Below are 16,293 nucleotides of genomic sequence, written 5' to 3'. Positions count from 1 at the left end.
TTGGGATGTTCCTACCTGTTTCATAGATTATTCACCTCTTGTGCTAGATAATGCTCTATGTGCTAGGGGTATTATAGTTGTATATATTATATGGTGAATAAAACACATATAGCCCCTGCCTTCATTGAAGTCTCAACCTAATGGGGATATTATAATACAGTAATAGGGAAAACAGAGCGTTATAGAAGCATGTATCATATATACCTAAGTGTGTTTAGAGAAATCAGGAATTGGCCGATGATATGTGGAAAAGAAATAATACAAGCAATAGGATTTTTATTTATTTTTTTATTTTTATTTTTTAAAGATTTATTTATTTATTTCTCTCCCCTTCCCCCACCCCGGTTGTCTGTTCTCTGTGTCTATTTGCTGCGTCTTCTTCTTTGTCCGCTTCTGTTGTTGTCAGCGGCATGGGAATCTGTGGTTCCTTTGGTTGCGTCATCTTGTTGTGTCAGCTCTCCGTGTGTGCTGCACCATTCCTGGGCAGGCTGCACTTTCTTTCGCACTGGGCAGCTCTCCTTACGGGGTGCATTCCTTGTGCATGGGGCTCCCCTATGCGGGGGACACCCCTTCGTGGCACGGCAGTCCTTGCATGTATCAGCTCTGCACATGGGCCAGCTCCACACGGGTCAAGGAGGCCCGAGGTTTGAATCGCAGACCTCCCATGTTGTAGACGGATGCCCTAACCACTGGGCCAAGTCCGCCACCAGGATTTTTATATTTCCATACTGTGAGCCATGCTTCTTCCCTTGGTGTTTCTCTACTGTACTTAGTTTGAAAGGACTGTTTAATAGTAACTGTACAAGGCACACTACATGCTTTGTCTTATTTAATTTTCATCACAACATGAATTAGGCTCAGAGATCTTTTTTTTTTAAAAGATGTATTTATTTATTTATTTCTCTCCCCTCCCCCCGCACCCTGGTTGTCTGTTCTCTGTGTCCATTTGCTGCGTCTTCTTTGTCCGCTTCTGTTGTCAGCGGCACAGGAATCTGTGTTTCTTTTTGTTGCGTTATCTTGCTGTGTCAGCTCTCTGTGTGTGTGGCACCATTCCTGGGCAGGCTGCACCTTCTTTCACTCTGGGCGCTGTCCTCACGGGGCGCACTTCTTGTGCATGGGGCTCCCCTACGCAGGAGACACCCCTGCGTGACACAGCACTCCTTGCACGCATCAGCACTGCGCATGGGCCAGCTCCACATGGGTCAAGGAGGCCCTGGGTTTGAACTGTGGACCTCCCATGTGGTAGACGGATGCCCTAACCACTGGGCCAAGTCTGCCGCCTAGGCTCAGGGATCTTAAGATATGATACCTAGTAAGTGGAAATACCAGAATTGGATTTCATGTTGGTTTGACTTTCAGATATTTATTCGTTTATTACTTTTTTCAGAAATTCATTATGCACTCCCTATTTACAGGGTATGGTTTTAGATAATACATCTATGAACACATAAACATGTATGGAATGAGTTACTACAACATTATGGGAATACAGGCTCAGTGAGCACCACAAAACTTTCAGCAGATGACTTCTTTATTACTTATACAGCACAAAGGGTCCAAAAGAGCAGGGGAAGCGATGCCATCATGACTTCCAGGAAGGCTAATTGTTTAGGTTAGGTCAGTGGATGGTGGCTCCACAAACCCTGCTTCAGTCAGAGAGACCCTGTACTCTTTTGAGCATTGAGTATTTTTACACCTCAGGCACAGGGCCCTGCCAGTTTTCAGCCCTGAGAAGCAGCTGAAACTGGTTTCCAGTTTAAGGTATGGACAGGCCATTTCATTAGACCTAACATCTTCTTCTGGACTGCCAAATGGAAACGTTGAAACATCTGCACACAATATAAAAGGCAGGAGTATAGGCCACGGCTGGGAGATGGCAACTAGATGTGTCTGTGATTTCCCAACAACATTCTCTCTTCATGGCGCTTACATTCTATGGGTGGAAATAGAAAAAAAAAAATAATGATTTGAGATAATGATAAGTGCTATGAAGAAAATAAAACAAGGTAGGGGCATAGAGAGTGGCTGGGAATAGGAAGATATTGGGGAGCTGTTGTTTTGGTCTTTTTTTAAACCATTTATCCTTTTGTGGGGAGCTGTTTTAATTTGGGTGGTCCAATCTAAATTTAGAAGACTCCTGGGGAGACCTGATTTATGAGCAGGTGCCAGTCATCCCAAAATCTCTAGGAAGAGCGGTCCAGAAGAGGGTATAGTAAGTTAAAAGACCTGAAAATAGGAAAGAGTTTGGCATATCAGTGCCGTAGAACTTTCTGTGCTGATTGAAGTCTTCTAATCTGCACTCTCCAGTTTGGTAGCCAATAGCCACTTGTGGCCATTGAGAACTTGAAATGAGCCTATGTAACTGAGGAACTGAATTTTAATTTAAATAGCTATATATGGCTAGTAGCTCCCATATATGACAACACAGGACTAGATCCTAGTGAATGAGGGAAGAGAAATAAAAAATGAATGTGGTCAGAGAGGTAGACAAGGGCCAGTTTGTATAGGGCCTAGTAAGCTACAGTAAGTAGTTTAGATTTTATTTTATTAATAATTGCAATTGGAAGCTATTAGAGGGAGTGATATGATTTGATTTCCGTTTTTAAAAGATCATTGTGGGAGGGAAGTGGCTGGGCTCAATTGATTGGGCTCCCATCTACCATATGGGAGGCCCTGGGTTTATGTCCCAGGGCCTCCTTGTGAAGGCAAGCTGGCCTGCGCCTGCGGAGAGCTAGCACAGCGAGATGACACAACAAAAGGGAGACAAGCAAACACAGAAGAAAGCATGGCAAATGGACAGAGAGTAGACAGCAAGCAAGCCGCAAGGGGGAGGGCAAATAAATAAGTTTAAAAAATCTTAACAAAAAAAAGGTCACTGTGGGAGCAGATGTGACTCAAGTGGTTGAGCACCCACCTTCCACATGGGAGGTCCCAGGTTCAGTTGCCTGTGCTTCCTGAAAAAACAAAAACAAACAACAATCAAAACAAACAATCAGTTCAGGGAAGCCAATGTGGCTCAGTGGTTGAGCACTGGCTTCCCATATATGAGGTCCCAGGTTCATTCCCCAGTCCCTGGTACCTCAAAAAAATAAATAAATAAAAGATCATTGTGATTGCTGAGTAAATAATACTCTCCACTGAAGGGAGAGTGAAAGCAAAAGCATGGAAAAGTCTGTTGCAGCATCTATTTAAAGATTATGACATTTAGACTTGAGTATTGGTAATGGAGATAGTAAAAAGTGACCAGGGTGGGGCAGGGATTGCTCAAGTGATCAGGTGCCTCCTTTCCACATGGGAAATCACGGGTTCAGTTCTCCATGCCTTCTGTAAAAAAAGAAGATGAACAGAGAGCAGACAGCTAACACAAACAATGGGGGGGGGGGGGGGGTGGGATAAATAAATTTTTAAAAAATTAAAAAAGTAATCAGGAATATATTTTGGAGGCAGGGCTGACAGAATTGCTGATAAATTAAGGGTTGGAAATGGTAAGGAAAAGAAAATCAAGGTTTATTTCTAGGTTTGACCATTTAGTGCAGTAGGAAAGTCTGAGAGAGATGCAAGCAGTGTTAGAGATATGGAAAATCAAGACTTTTGTTTTTGAGATATTTTACCATACACTTATAATATCATCAGGCATCTCCTTCCTTTTCCAGTAAGTCATCCTACCTCCATTCTACCTTAGATATTAGAAGCTATTTTTATCTCCATTTTCCAGGTAAGATTAGAAAGTTGTGGTGACTTATTCAAGATCTCACAGATACTAGCTACAAAGGTAGGACAAAAACCCAGGTCTGTCTAATACCATATCCCTTGTTTTTTTTCCACTAAGAGGTTTCATAGTTAGGTAGATACTATGCCCGATATATCTTTTCTTTATGATAGCAAAAATAACCAGAGGCAAGTGTTAATTAGCTTTGGTACCTTAAACAAGTTAAAAAGCTTTACTTAGAAAAATCACATCCTGCCTGTCTCTGTTTTTCTAGCTGTAGAAATCTCATAGTTCAATACCTTAAAAAATGTTTGCTGTCACCAGCTAATACTGACTAGTTGTTAGTAAGTTTTTCACTATACTCTTGGGGCAGGGGGAGTTATCTCCAAAAATTTGCTTTCAGAATTCTAAATTTTTTTTTAAAGATTTATTTGTTTATTTATTTCTCTCCCCTTCCCCCCACCCCAGTTGTCTGTTCTCTGTGTCTATTTGCTGTGTGTTCTTCTTTGTCAGCTTCTGTTGTTGTCAGCGGCACGTGCATCTGTGTTACTTTTTGTTGCATCATCTTGTTGTGTCAGCTCTCCGTGTGTGCGGCACCATTCTTGGGCAGGCTGCACTTTCTTCCATGCTGGGTGGCTCTCCTTACGGGGCGCATTCCTTGCGGGGGACACCCCTGCTTGGCAGGGCACTCCCTGCGCACATCAGCACTGTGCATGGGCCAGCTCCACATGGGTCAAGGAGGCCTGGTGTTTGAACTGCGTGGTAGACGGACGCCCTAACCACTGGGCCAAGTCCGCATCCTTCAGAATTCTAAATTAATGCTTGAGATTTCCAAACCAAATCATGTAAGACAATTCTTAAGAATAGATGGTTATAGCTTTGTTGGTTTTACCATTAATATTAAAAAGGTTTGGGACTTGGAAAACAATTTTTGAAATCATTTTTTCTGGCCACCTAGTGGATCCTTAAGTCTAGCAAAGTAATTTGTCCAGAGTAACAGAATTAGTTACTATAAACTTAGAACAGAATCCACATTTTCAGAAGTCCTAATCAATCTTCTTAAATATATATATCCCATGCTCCTCCTTCCTATCTTTACATTTTGTGAATCTTTAAAAGAAATTATTAAAGATCTTAAATGGTCCTGATAATTACCACAGTACTTGCTACATTGTAAGTACTCAATAAATGTTGTAAATAAAATGATTATTTTTCATATGTAAAGTACATTGAATGTGAGTAGAAGGTTAAGTTCCAGATGTCTCTTTGTAATATTTTAAATGTATTAGAATTTCCTAATACTCTTTAACTTCTTGGGATTAAAGTTTTAATTTTTTTCCTGATTTTTCAGATCTTCACTCAAACCTTCATGACCAATTAAGTTGAGTATCTTTTTATAGGCATGCACATTTTGTCGTTTCTGAAGTGCCTATTCAAATCATTTCCTCATATTTCTATTGGCTTTTTGGCTTATTAGTTTGTAGAAGTTATTTATTCTGGATATGAATCTTTTGTCAGATTTAAGTATTGCAATGAATTATCCCACTCTATGGCTTGCATATTCATTCTTGTAGGAGTGTTTTTTTGATGAACAGAAGTTCTAAATTTTAATGTCATCCAATTTACCAACTTGTTCTTTTATCATGAGAACTTTTTGGGCCCTATTTAATAAATCTTTAACTACTCACAGTCATAAAAAATACCCTGAAACCTTTAATGTTTGCCTTTCATATTGCGAATAATCCACCTGGGATTTATTTTTATGTGTGAATGGGATAGAGATAAAAATGCAATAATTTTCCGTATGGATATTTGGCTGACTCAGCACTATTTAGTTTTTATGGTAAGTTCTCCAAATATGTTTTTCAAGATTGTCTTGGCTATTCTTTCTTATATAAAATATATATATTTTATTACAGAAGTTGTGAGCTTGCGAAACAATCATGCATAATGTGCAGAGTTCCCTTACATCACCCCTCCACCAACACCTTGCATTGTTGTAGAACATTTGTTACAGATTATGGAAGAACATCATCAAAATATTACTACTAGCTATGATCTGTACCTTACATTTGGTATATTTTTCCATATACCTCCCTATTATTAACATCACATATTAATATTGTACATTTGCTAGTAGTTCATTAGAGAATGCACTCATATTTATACTGTTAACCACAGTCTATCATGGTTCACTGTGTTATACAGTCTTATACCTTGTACAGTCCATTCAAAGTATACACTCAGTGGCTCTCACTTTCATCACAGAGTTGTGCAGTCATTTCCTCAGTAAACTTTTGAATGTTTTCCTTAGTCCACAAGAAAAAGTCCCATACCCCCCTATAATTGACCATTAGCATTGATCTTTGACATGGATGCAAGAATATTACAATATTGCTATTAATTATAGTAATAAGTTAACTGTATGTTTCCCATGCATCACCATATCCTCACCACCTTGTAATAGTGATGCACATTTGTTCTCATTCATAGAACACTCTCGTGTTTGTACTATTAACCATAATCCTTCTTTACCACCAAGTTCATTAGGTTATTCAGTCCCTAGATTATTCCCTATATCTTGGTTATTCTTGACCCTTGGCATTTTCTCATATATTTTAGAATCAGCTTGTCAATTTCCACCAAAATAACACTGTTCTACCAGAGAACAGAAAAAGAGGAAATTATTCTCAACTAATTATATGAAGCCGGCATAAATTTGGTACTAAAGCCTGACCATAATGTTACAAGAAAGGAAAATTATAGGCCCATCTCTCTTATGAAATAGTTGCAAAAGTCCTAAACTGATATAAAAATAAAAACATATTATGGTCAAATTGGATTTACTCCAGAAAAGTAAAGTTTTAACAATTGAAACTAGATTCTAGTTCTAACTCTCTTACTTATTATGTTTGGAAGAATTCACCAATGAAACCATTTGGGCCTGGAGATTTCTTTGTGGGAAGATTTTTCTTACAGATTCAAATTCTTCACTAGATATAGAATTACTTAGAAGTAATAGGGAAGCAGATTTGGCTCAACTGATAGAGTGTTCACCCACCACATGGGAGGTCCAGGGTTCAAACCCAGGGCCTCCTGATCCATGTGGTGAGCTGGCCCATGCGCAGTGCTGATGCATGCAAGGAGTGCCATGCCATGCAAGGGTGTCCCCCTTGTAGGGGAGCCCCACAGGCAAGGAGTGCACCCCATAAGGAGAGCTGCTCTGCGCCAAAGAAGTACAGCCTGCCCAGGAGTGGCACCGCACACACGGACAGCTGATGCAGCAAGATGATGCAACAAAAATACAGATTCCTGGTGCCACCAAGAAGAATACAAGCAGACACAGAAGAACACACAGTGAATGGACACAGAAGAGCAGACAACTGGGGAGGCACAGGTGGGGGCGGGCGAGGGGAGAGAAATAAAAAATAAATCTTAAAAAAAAAAAACAATAGTTCTCGTTTCAGTTTTGGTAGATTGTGTTTTTTTAGGAAATATCCATTTTATGTAAATTTTCAAATTATTAACATAAAGTTGGCATAATGTACACTTACTGTCTTTTCAATATCTGTAAGATCTATAGCAGTGTTCCTTTTTTGCATTTCTTATTTTAGTAATTTGTGCCCTTTTTTCCTTAAAGAGTCTTGCTAGATTAAATAATTTTTCAAACAACCAACTTTTAGGTTTCTTGTTTTTTCCTATTGTAATTTTTAAATTTAATTTGTGCCAGTTCATATTTTTTGTATTTTTTTTCTTTCTACTTTTATTGATCTACTGGGTTTTTTCCTCCTAATTTCTTGAAATGGATACCCACTGATGTTTGTTATTTCTTACAATCTAACCTTAGAATTTAAGTAACTTGCCTCAGGTCACATAGCTATTTAGTGAGCTAGTTAGTGACAGAACTGGAGGTATAAGCTAGGACTGTTCTCCCAGACCAGTTTTGTTTACTTTCCACCATGATGACTTTTTTTTTTTGTAGAAAGGGGGAGAATAAAAGATGTTAATAGCCAATATGAGGATTTAGTGTGTTTTAGGCACTGTTATAGCACTTTACATTTATTATCTTTTAAGTAAGTAAATTGCACACAAACTAAGACAAAAGATTTTTGCAGTTCTGTTTTCAAATGTCTTCTTTTTCCTCTGTGTGCTCTGTTTCTCAGTATAACAACTTGGGAACAGAACATGTTTAAAACTATTTTTTCTCTCCTTTTCCTAGATCCTTTCCATCCTCCTCAAAAAGAGATTTTTCCTTATTTAGGACCCTATTCCTTTTTTAATTAATACAGTCCTCTAAACTAGAGATAGTGTAATAGGGGAACTTTTACAAGTATTGCTTTATAAGGGGCCTCACTTTAATATTACATGTGAGCATTCCTTTCTCTTCTGTTATGTCTGCTGCTCAGAGCATCTGCTTTACCAGCTGGAGAACTAAAACTAGTTAAGATCTCAATTTATGTGATAGAGTGATAGGTCATAAGGATAGCTAATAACGAGAAGAATTTTTTACCTTACATTTTTGTTTCACTTTTTGCTTTCCAAACAGTTCCCATATATTCCTATTTAATATCAGCAAAGAAGCACTTAGGAATTCTTGTTTTAATCATGAGGATACTAGGGCAAAAAATATATATATAATTTACTAGGGTCACACAATCAGGTTGTTTACTTATTTGGTGATGAGTGGCTTCAGTGATTGTTCCCAGAGGAGTGTATCCATATCATCTTTGGAGTTTTAAAACAAAACTTGGGAAGCAGACTTGGCCCAATGGATAGGGCATCCGCCTCCCACATGGGAGGTCTGTGGTTCAAACCCCGGGCCTCCTTGACCCTTGTGGAGCTGGCCCACGCGCAGTGTTGATGCACGCAAGGAGTGCTGTGCCACACGGGGGTGCCCCCCCGTGTAGGGGAGCCCCACGCGCAAGCAGTGCACCCCATAAGGAGAGCCAGCCGCCCAGCGTGAAAGAAAGCGCAGGCTGCCCAGAAATGGCGCCGCACATACAGAGAGCTGACACAGCAAGATGACACACAAAAAGAAACACAGATTCCTGTGCCGCTGACGGCAACAGAAGCGGAAAAAGAAGAACACACAGCAAATGGACACAGAGAACAGACAACTGGGGGGTGGGGGGTGGAAGGGGAGAGAAATAAATTTAAAAAAACAAACAATACTTACATCCAAATCTCACTTTTAGATATTCTAACTCATGTGTCTAACCTGAGCATTGATTAAAATTTTCTGTTTATTTTTCAAGATCCACAGATGGTTCATGTGGACCCTATAACCCATTGCATAGCTGTTTTATACCAGGAATTGCCCTGTTAAGTAACATAGCTAGGCTAGAATTTAAGGCTTTCTTTAAGTTTTACTCTTTACTGGATTATTATGTAATTGTCTAAGTTTCTGCTATTGTCAACCAAGAACAATATAATACATATGTTTAGTGTATCCATAAGGTTATTACCACCAGCACTCTTCTTTTACCAGGCCTTCAAAAATGGGAGATCTGTTTAAACTTAAATGTCCTCTATACATGCACCAAAATTTTGTAAAAGGTAACAAATGAAAGAGCCCAAAACGTCTAAATCACTACCCATAATCCAGTGAGTATAACATTGAATTATATACTTTAAATAGATGAATTGTGTGGTATGTGAATTATACCTCAATATAACTGGTTTTTTAAAAAAACAATGTAATTACTACCATGATTCTCTGTGATCCATGTTTGCAATTTCCTTATTGAGAAAAGGAGAGCAATATTGCCACTCTCCAGGGCTCCCAGGTGATATCTTTCACTTGAATTGCACATCAATGTGTACATAATTAATTTTTGCCCAACATACTCTTGAAATAATATTAACCCAGAACCAGAGAAATACAGGAACTTCAGTACAACATTAAAAGTTATTTATATTTATGGTTTAAAAAGTATTTTATATCCTTGGAATATCCCTTCCTGAACTATCCTATAGAATTGATATCTTCCACATTTTATAAATGACGTAACTAATATTTGTAAGAGTAAGGTTATTACCCTAGGTCATCATACAGCTATGTATTACTAAAGTGAGCTCAAACCTAAGACTTATGATTTGGCTTTTGTGTCTGTTACACACTGCCTTTCACAGACAGGACTTTTCATTGTAATGTCATCATTTTTCCAAACCTCCCAACTCTGTTTCTGCCTCTATTTCTAACTCCCAGTTTCCCTACTTACACCTGCTTTTTCACATACCATGCAGATTGCCAGGGTTAGGAATGCTGAAGACACATCATTTGGCTCTGCAATGTTAGTGTTGGATTAAAACCCAATGCCTGAAGCAGACTTGGCCCAGTGGTTAGGGTGTCCGTCTACCACATGGGAGGTCGCGGTTCAAACCCCAGGCCTCCTTGACCCGTGTGCAGCTGGCCCATGCGCATTGCTGATGTGTGCAAGGAGGGCCCTGCCACTCAGGAGTGTCCCCCGCATAGGGAAGCCCCACACGCAAGGAGTGCGCCCTGTAAGGAGAGCCACCCAGCGCGAAAGAAAGTGCAGCCTGCCCAGGAATGGCGCTGCACACACGGAGAGCTGACACAACAAGATGATGCAACAAAAAGAAACACAGACTCCCGTGCCGCTGACAACAACAGAAGCGGACAAAGAAGACAACGCAGCAAATAGACACAGAGAACAGACAACCGGGGTGGGGAAGGGGAGAGAAATAAATAAATAAATCTTAAAACACAAAAAACCCAATGCTCAAAAAGCAACAACAACAATTAAAAAAAAAAAAAAAAAAAACAATGCAAGTGGTAAAATAACACATGGTGAAAGCCTGGGCTATGTTTCTATGATGCCCAGCAGAGTTAAATTAATTCTTTGAGAGGAGGTGTGAATACACATGTATGATGATATTTTAACACAACTGTGAGCAAAATATTTTGTCACATTTTCCTGTGTTGTTAGATTTGGTCTGCCATCTGCCATTCTTGCAGTGACTAGCTTTGAGCATCCGTGAGTAGAAGGGAATTGGAAGAGTCCACAAATTTTTCACTGAAACATAAAATAGATTCTTGTGCTTGTGCTATTTTCCCTATTCCATTCTCTGAAGAGTGATTTCTCTTCCTGGAGACCAATAAATGATAATGAGCATTTCTTTCTAAACATTGTGTATATGAAGGAGCCATGAATTTAAATTTTTTAATTGTCCTGATTCATGGAATTCCTTTGTTTTGCCCAATCCTTACAGCTTATGAATCTAAATTTGTCAAGTAAATTATGTTCAGTATACTCAGTTGAAGAAGACAAGAAAGTATGTAATAAAAATTGTAAATAGTTCCATGCAAAATGATTAAAATTTAAGTCTCAGTATGTGAAAGTATAATGATCTGTTATCAGAAAATTAAATCATATGGAATAACACCTTTATTCCTAGACCTGCCAGATAAGTGAGGTGTTACTACAAAATGCTCAGATGTTTTCTTTTAGTCCCTGAGAGAATGAAAATAGAAACCATAAAAAGAGTAAGAGTGATTGTTTTGGAGTGAGCTATCAAAACATAAATGCCAAGTAGTTCAAAACAGCAATTAGCTCTGTGAAAAGATCAAGCTTTTCTCATAAGCCAATATTGTTTATTCTTTCTCTCTAATATTGTCTGTACAGCCTTTCCCTAAATCAGGGTTTCTCAACTTCAGCACTGTGGGCATTTGGGGATGGATTATTGTGGGAGTTATCTTGTGCATTGTAGGATGTTTAGCAGCATCCTTGCCCTCCACTAGATGCCAGTAGCACTCCCACCCCCCAAATGTGACAACCTAAAAGGTCTCCAAACACAGCCAAAATGTGTCCCTGGGGGGTGGGGGTGGGGAATCACACCCGGTTGGGAACAAAAGCCCTAAATATATTAGAGAATAGAAGCTATAATAAAAATTGAGAAGACTCTGGGAGAGGGGTAGGACAGAACCCAAAAGGTTTTGTTTTAGGTAGGACTGAGAGCCAAAGGTTTTGAATTCATATTATTTTAATCAAATGATTTGTTATTAAAAAAGAAAGTATCTGGTTCAACGACTTGCCCTTACAAGCATCGAATAATAGTAAATTTCTTATCAAGATTTATTTGTCAAGCTCTTTTATAATCATTCCAAGGAGGCTTCACAGAGGAAATCAGACTTAATCCCTTTTTCCTAGAATATATTTTAGGTTCCTGAAATTGTCTACAAATAAACTGGTCTTTATTTCAAAAAGGTTTCATGGAAGAAATCAGACTTGATTTCTTGTTTTCCTCCATTGCCTACATTGCAGATTCTTGAAACTTCCTATACTTTTAGCAGATTACAAAGTTAACTAATCTTGCTAACTAACAACATGGGTTTTCAGTTTCTTAAGTTGATTCCCCCTCTTCACCCCACACACACACCAGAATTCAGCATTTATGGAGCATGATAATTAGCACATTTTAGCTTTTCTATTTGGGGACTTTCAGCTTTCCTGTTCTCATTGGTTACCTGGCAGAACACAAATGATTTCTTTCTTACCTTCTGTATGATAGCCTACTGGACACTGGAACACTCATATGCATCCTGGCTTCACAGTTAGTTTTCCTAGTGACTTTTGAAGTAGTACAGTTGACCCTTGCCTTCACTTATTCTTCCCTTTACCCTTTCCCACTTGACAGCGGCTGTTGATTCAGCAGACCGAAGTCCTCGGCCCACCTCTGCACCAGCCATTGCTCAGAGTCAGGTCACAGAAGTCAGTGTCCCAGGTACTTCTGTCAAAAAAACAGTGGTCTCTAAAACACAGAAGGAAACAGTTAAGGCTGAAGTGAAAAGGGAAGAAGTGCCACCTGAGCAAGTTGAGCCAGCACCCACAGAAGTGTGGAAGGTATGTCATAAGTCCAAATATCCAACTAATTCACTTTCCGATTTACAGATCTTAATTCCTTGATCAGGAAGGTTTTCAAAGCAATTGATTTTTTTATTGAATACTAACAAAGTTATTTTTTCCTCATTCTTTCTGAAGATGGCTTCTCCCATGAACCTATAAGATAATTTCATAGAATTATGCCATAAAAACAGTAAGCTATCCCAGAGGAAATTTCCAGATTACCCACCCCTGGACCGAACTTAGTATCTAAAAAAATGAGTTTGTGAAACAGACCAGTATGTGATCATCTGCTTTATAAAAAGAATTTTTACTCATCTAAAAGGAGTCTCCACATTCCTTTTTTAGAGTAAGTTCTGCTAGTGTGATTAAAATATAATTTGATTTTCTAAGATGGATGTATGCACATTTCCAGAGAACAGATATAATATAAAACACATCTATGCCATTTTTCAGATCCTAAGCTAACTTTACAAACAGGGGAAGATCTGTTGTGTAGGAGAGGTTATGCTGCTCAATTGTTTCTTTTTCTGAATTGATGATACCCACAATCACTGAGCCATTTTGCAAGAATACCAATTTAATTAGCATATTTGCCAGGAGTAACAGTTACTTTTATATGTCTATAAGCATTTTAAACACATTTAAGCAGTGATAAAGTTGAGGTGCTATTTCAGATCTATTGAAGCAAATACAAGCCTCACTGTTGACAATAGAAATTCAGAGAAGTAGTGTCCACAAGAAGAATTAATTTTTTATATGTCTATTAAATTTAAAAATGTGTAAGACTAAATTTTTGAAATACTCTTACCTTTGGAGATGGATTAATCCTATTCTTTTGGAACCAGTTCAATATCTGGTTAATTTATGGTAGAACAGTGGCCAATCTGGATCTCTTTTAACGTTATTATCTAAAAAATAAACTGTTAAATATATCGACATGCAGTTTTTATTGTCCTTTGAGACTAATTTGAATCCAGAGAGAAAAAAAGATTGAGCAAATGGTGTTTGCATTTTTGTACCTAGTTAAATGTGCATGATACTGGTCATCAGTTTCAGTATCAATAATGCCTTTTTAAGGTTAGAATATCTCATCTGGCACTCTCGCTATCCTTCCTTTTGTTGGATTACTGGAGTTGGCAAGGGAACCTTCCTGAGTGGCAAAGTTTCCTCTGGCCTTATGTTAATTTACTTGTTCTCCTTTTGCCTGTAAGACAGGCACAAGTATCTTCAAAAATAGGTACACTTGGCTTGAGACCTCAGCAGAATGGAGAGATCTCTCTCTGGTATATATCTGCCTTTCAATTACTAGTAGAGGGTTTTGCTGTCAATTAATTCTATATAAATATGATACTCTTGTCGAAATCAGACTGAAAGCCTGTTCTGATAACCTTCAGCCACTGTAATAATAGTGGCAGAATAAAGGGTGACTCTGAGCTGACTTTATTTGTAGCAATTAGAAAATAATAATGGCATTCACCTAAGCCATGTTTACTATATAAAGTGTCAGTAGTAATAAAGTAGCCTTGTTAACTAGGTAAATTTCATCATCTAACACTAATTTAGTGCCAGATGGAGAAAGCTTTTTGCAATCTTGAGTTATTTGACAAAGCCTATTCTGAAGGTGTGGAGGTGGCACATCTCTCTCATGTACATCTTCATCTTATTAAAGGTTGTCTGTGGGGTCATACACAGACCTGCTGTTGTTACTTGGACTTTATTTTTAGACGGAAGTAAAGGCTCTCAGTTTCTACTATTGTATTGCTAAAGGACCCAAAGCAAAAAAAAAGTCATTATTTATTAAAACAAGGAATTTAAGCATTATAGAATGATTAAAAACTACCATTATACAGGTGTACAATATAAGACTATCTCTATTTTATCAACAAGAAAACTTAAGTTCAGAGAGGTAAAATAATTTGTTAATGGCTACACTGTAAGTATACTGGAATTCACAGTAGAAATGTCCCAAATTGTTAATTACCCCTGATAGTTAAAAGTGTTCTAAATGGATGTGCTTATGATTTGACAGTGTCACAGAGTTTGGTGTTATCTTATGTTCTTTACATTCAGTCCTAGAGGAGGTAGCACAATGACATGGTAATGCTACCAAGTATGAGAAGAGTGTCAAAACCAGACTGATGAGTCTCTATAAGAACTTAATGATACAATGTGATTGATTTAACCCTTGATAAAAAATTAATTTTCTAATTTTGAAATATCCAGTGTAATAGGCTTTGTTCACTCTGCTATGCTTCTTCTTAATAGCCTACTTTAAGTAATTACTGTATCTTGTGGATATTAAGTGACTATTACTAAAGGTATTTCAAATCTAGACAGAGAATTCAGCTACTCTCTTCATACTATTGAGGATGAACCTTGCCCTTTCACCAAACACATGGACTCCACCCTCTAGAGAGGAGATTACAAATGTTGAATGTTATAGCTGAGCCCAGAATGTACTTATTTATAAATCAGCCCTGAGAGTAATTTTGTGTCAGAAAAATTTGGATTGAGTTGATTTTGATATTTTGTTGTCTAGCAAACTGAAGGGTTGAAATTGCCTCCTTAAATAAATCAGTCAATTAGCAAAGTCCTTTGTATATACTTGTTTGTATATGCTTGTATATATATGTGGCTTATTATATGTATGTTTTAACTGTAAAGATTTTGTTTTTTAAATTCTGTCATGTATGTCATACATTGGTATCTTCGTTTGTAAATTTGTTTTTAAATGTTACTTAAAGTACTTCCAGATCATTAAAAAACAGCAAAACAAAAGCATGTCTGTAGCATTAGACAAACCTAAACTATTTTTTTAATAAATACTTTTTTATAAATAAATATAAAAATGTTTTCTTTAGTGGAATAATTACCTTAATTTGATTTTTTTTGATAATTTGAATATCAATATTACCTCCTCTGCCTTGAAAGTGTGATGGTGAATGTAACAGATTGCATTGAGTGATATCCTTCCCTGTAACACCCTCCATAAGACTGCATCATGAAGATTACATGTCAGTGCATATTTCACAACCCACTTAAAGTTTCAGCTTATTTTGAAACAACGCTATTCATAGAAACCTACTAACCTAAAATGTTTTTACCACTTTATTTCTTAAATGTAGGTGGAAAAAACCCACATCGAGGTCACAGTACCCACCTCAAATGGTGACCAAACTCAGGTTTGTGCCAACAGGTCGCTTGTTCCTCTCTCCTCCCATCCCTTCAATTTTTTCTTTTCCCCCTACTCCCTATCCCTAAAAACAAAAGTTATGAAATAAAAGTTCAAACAAACTTCAGTGAGCCAATATTTTATTTTTCTTTCTTTTTAAAATTATGGCAAAACAGAAGCTTACTGAAAATACTGAAGATCTGATAAGAATGAGGAAGGTTAGCCATTTTTCACTTTCACAAAACTACATTGCCATTTCATCCATGCTGATATACAGTGCATTAAAAAGACAGTGTTCCATTCTTTTCATTGATTTCTCTTGATCAGAAGTTATTTTGAAAGAGCAGGCGCGTGCGCGCGCACACACACACAGACACACACACACACACACCACCAGTGAAATTATAATCCCACATTTAGGTAAACTTTCCATAAGAAAATATATCTTTAAACAAAATAAAGTAGTGAGTGAAGACCAAACCTATCCTTTATACTTAAACCTTATAAAAAATATTTCAGGGGAGCAGGTGTAGTTCAGTGATTGA

General features: G+C 37.8%; 1 protein-coding gene and 1 long non-coding RNA gene across 22 annotated transcripts in view; one reads left to right on the top strand and one right to left on the bottom strand.

The window, feature by feature from the left end:
* EPB41 (erythrocyte membrane protein band 4.1) overlaps positions 1-16,293 on the top strand; it is a 240,694-nt gene that overhangs the window by 169,275 nt on the left and 55,126 nt on the right. For 8 of the 21 annotated variants that reach the window (XM_004455665.5, XM_071217589.1, XM_071217591.1 and 5 more), the window contains exons 12-14: positions 12,368-12,573; positions 15,702-15,758; positions 15,925-15,966. In XM_004455665.5, the coding sequence (XP_004455722.1) occupies positions 12,368-12,573; positions 15,702-15,758; positions 15,925-15,966 (305 nt within the window). The remainder of the gene's footprint in view (positions 1-12,367; positions 12,574-15,701; positions 15,759-15,924; positions 15,967-16,293) is intronic. The other 13 variants (XM_058304761.2, XM_058304766.1, XM_071217593.1 and 10 more) reach the window with 2 other exon arrangements.
* LOC131279889 (uncharacterized) overlaps positions 1,867-16,293 on the bottom strand; it is a 59,889-nt gene continuing 45,462 nt past the window's right edge. Inside the window, exons 2-3 of the long non-coding RNA XR_009187387.2 lie at positions 2,915-2,954; positions 1,867-1,933 (exon numbers count right to left, since the gene is read on the bottom strand). This is a non-coding gene — a long non-coding RNA (uncharacterized lncRNA). The remainder of the gene's footprint in view (positions 1,934-2,914; positions 2,955-16,293) is intronic.

This window comes from Dasypus novemcinctus, chromosome 9 (genome assembly GCF_030445035.2).
Source record: "Dasypus novemcinctus isolate mDasNov1 chromosome 9, mDasNov1.1.hap2, whole genome shotgun sequence".
NCBI lineage: Eukaryota > Metazoa > Chordata > Mammalia > Cingulata > Dasypodidae > Dasypus > Dasypus novemcinctus.
Note: the sequence above shows the minus strand (reverse complement) of the source record. Positions and strands in the feature narration are given on the sequence as shown.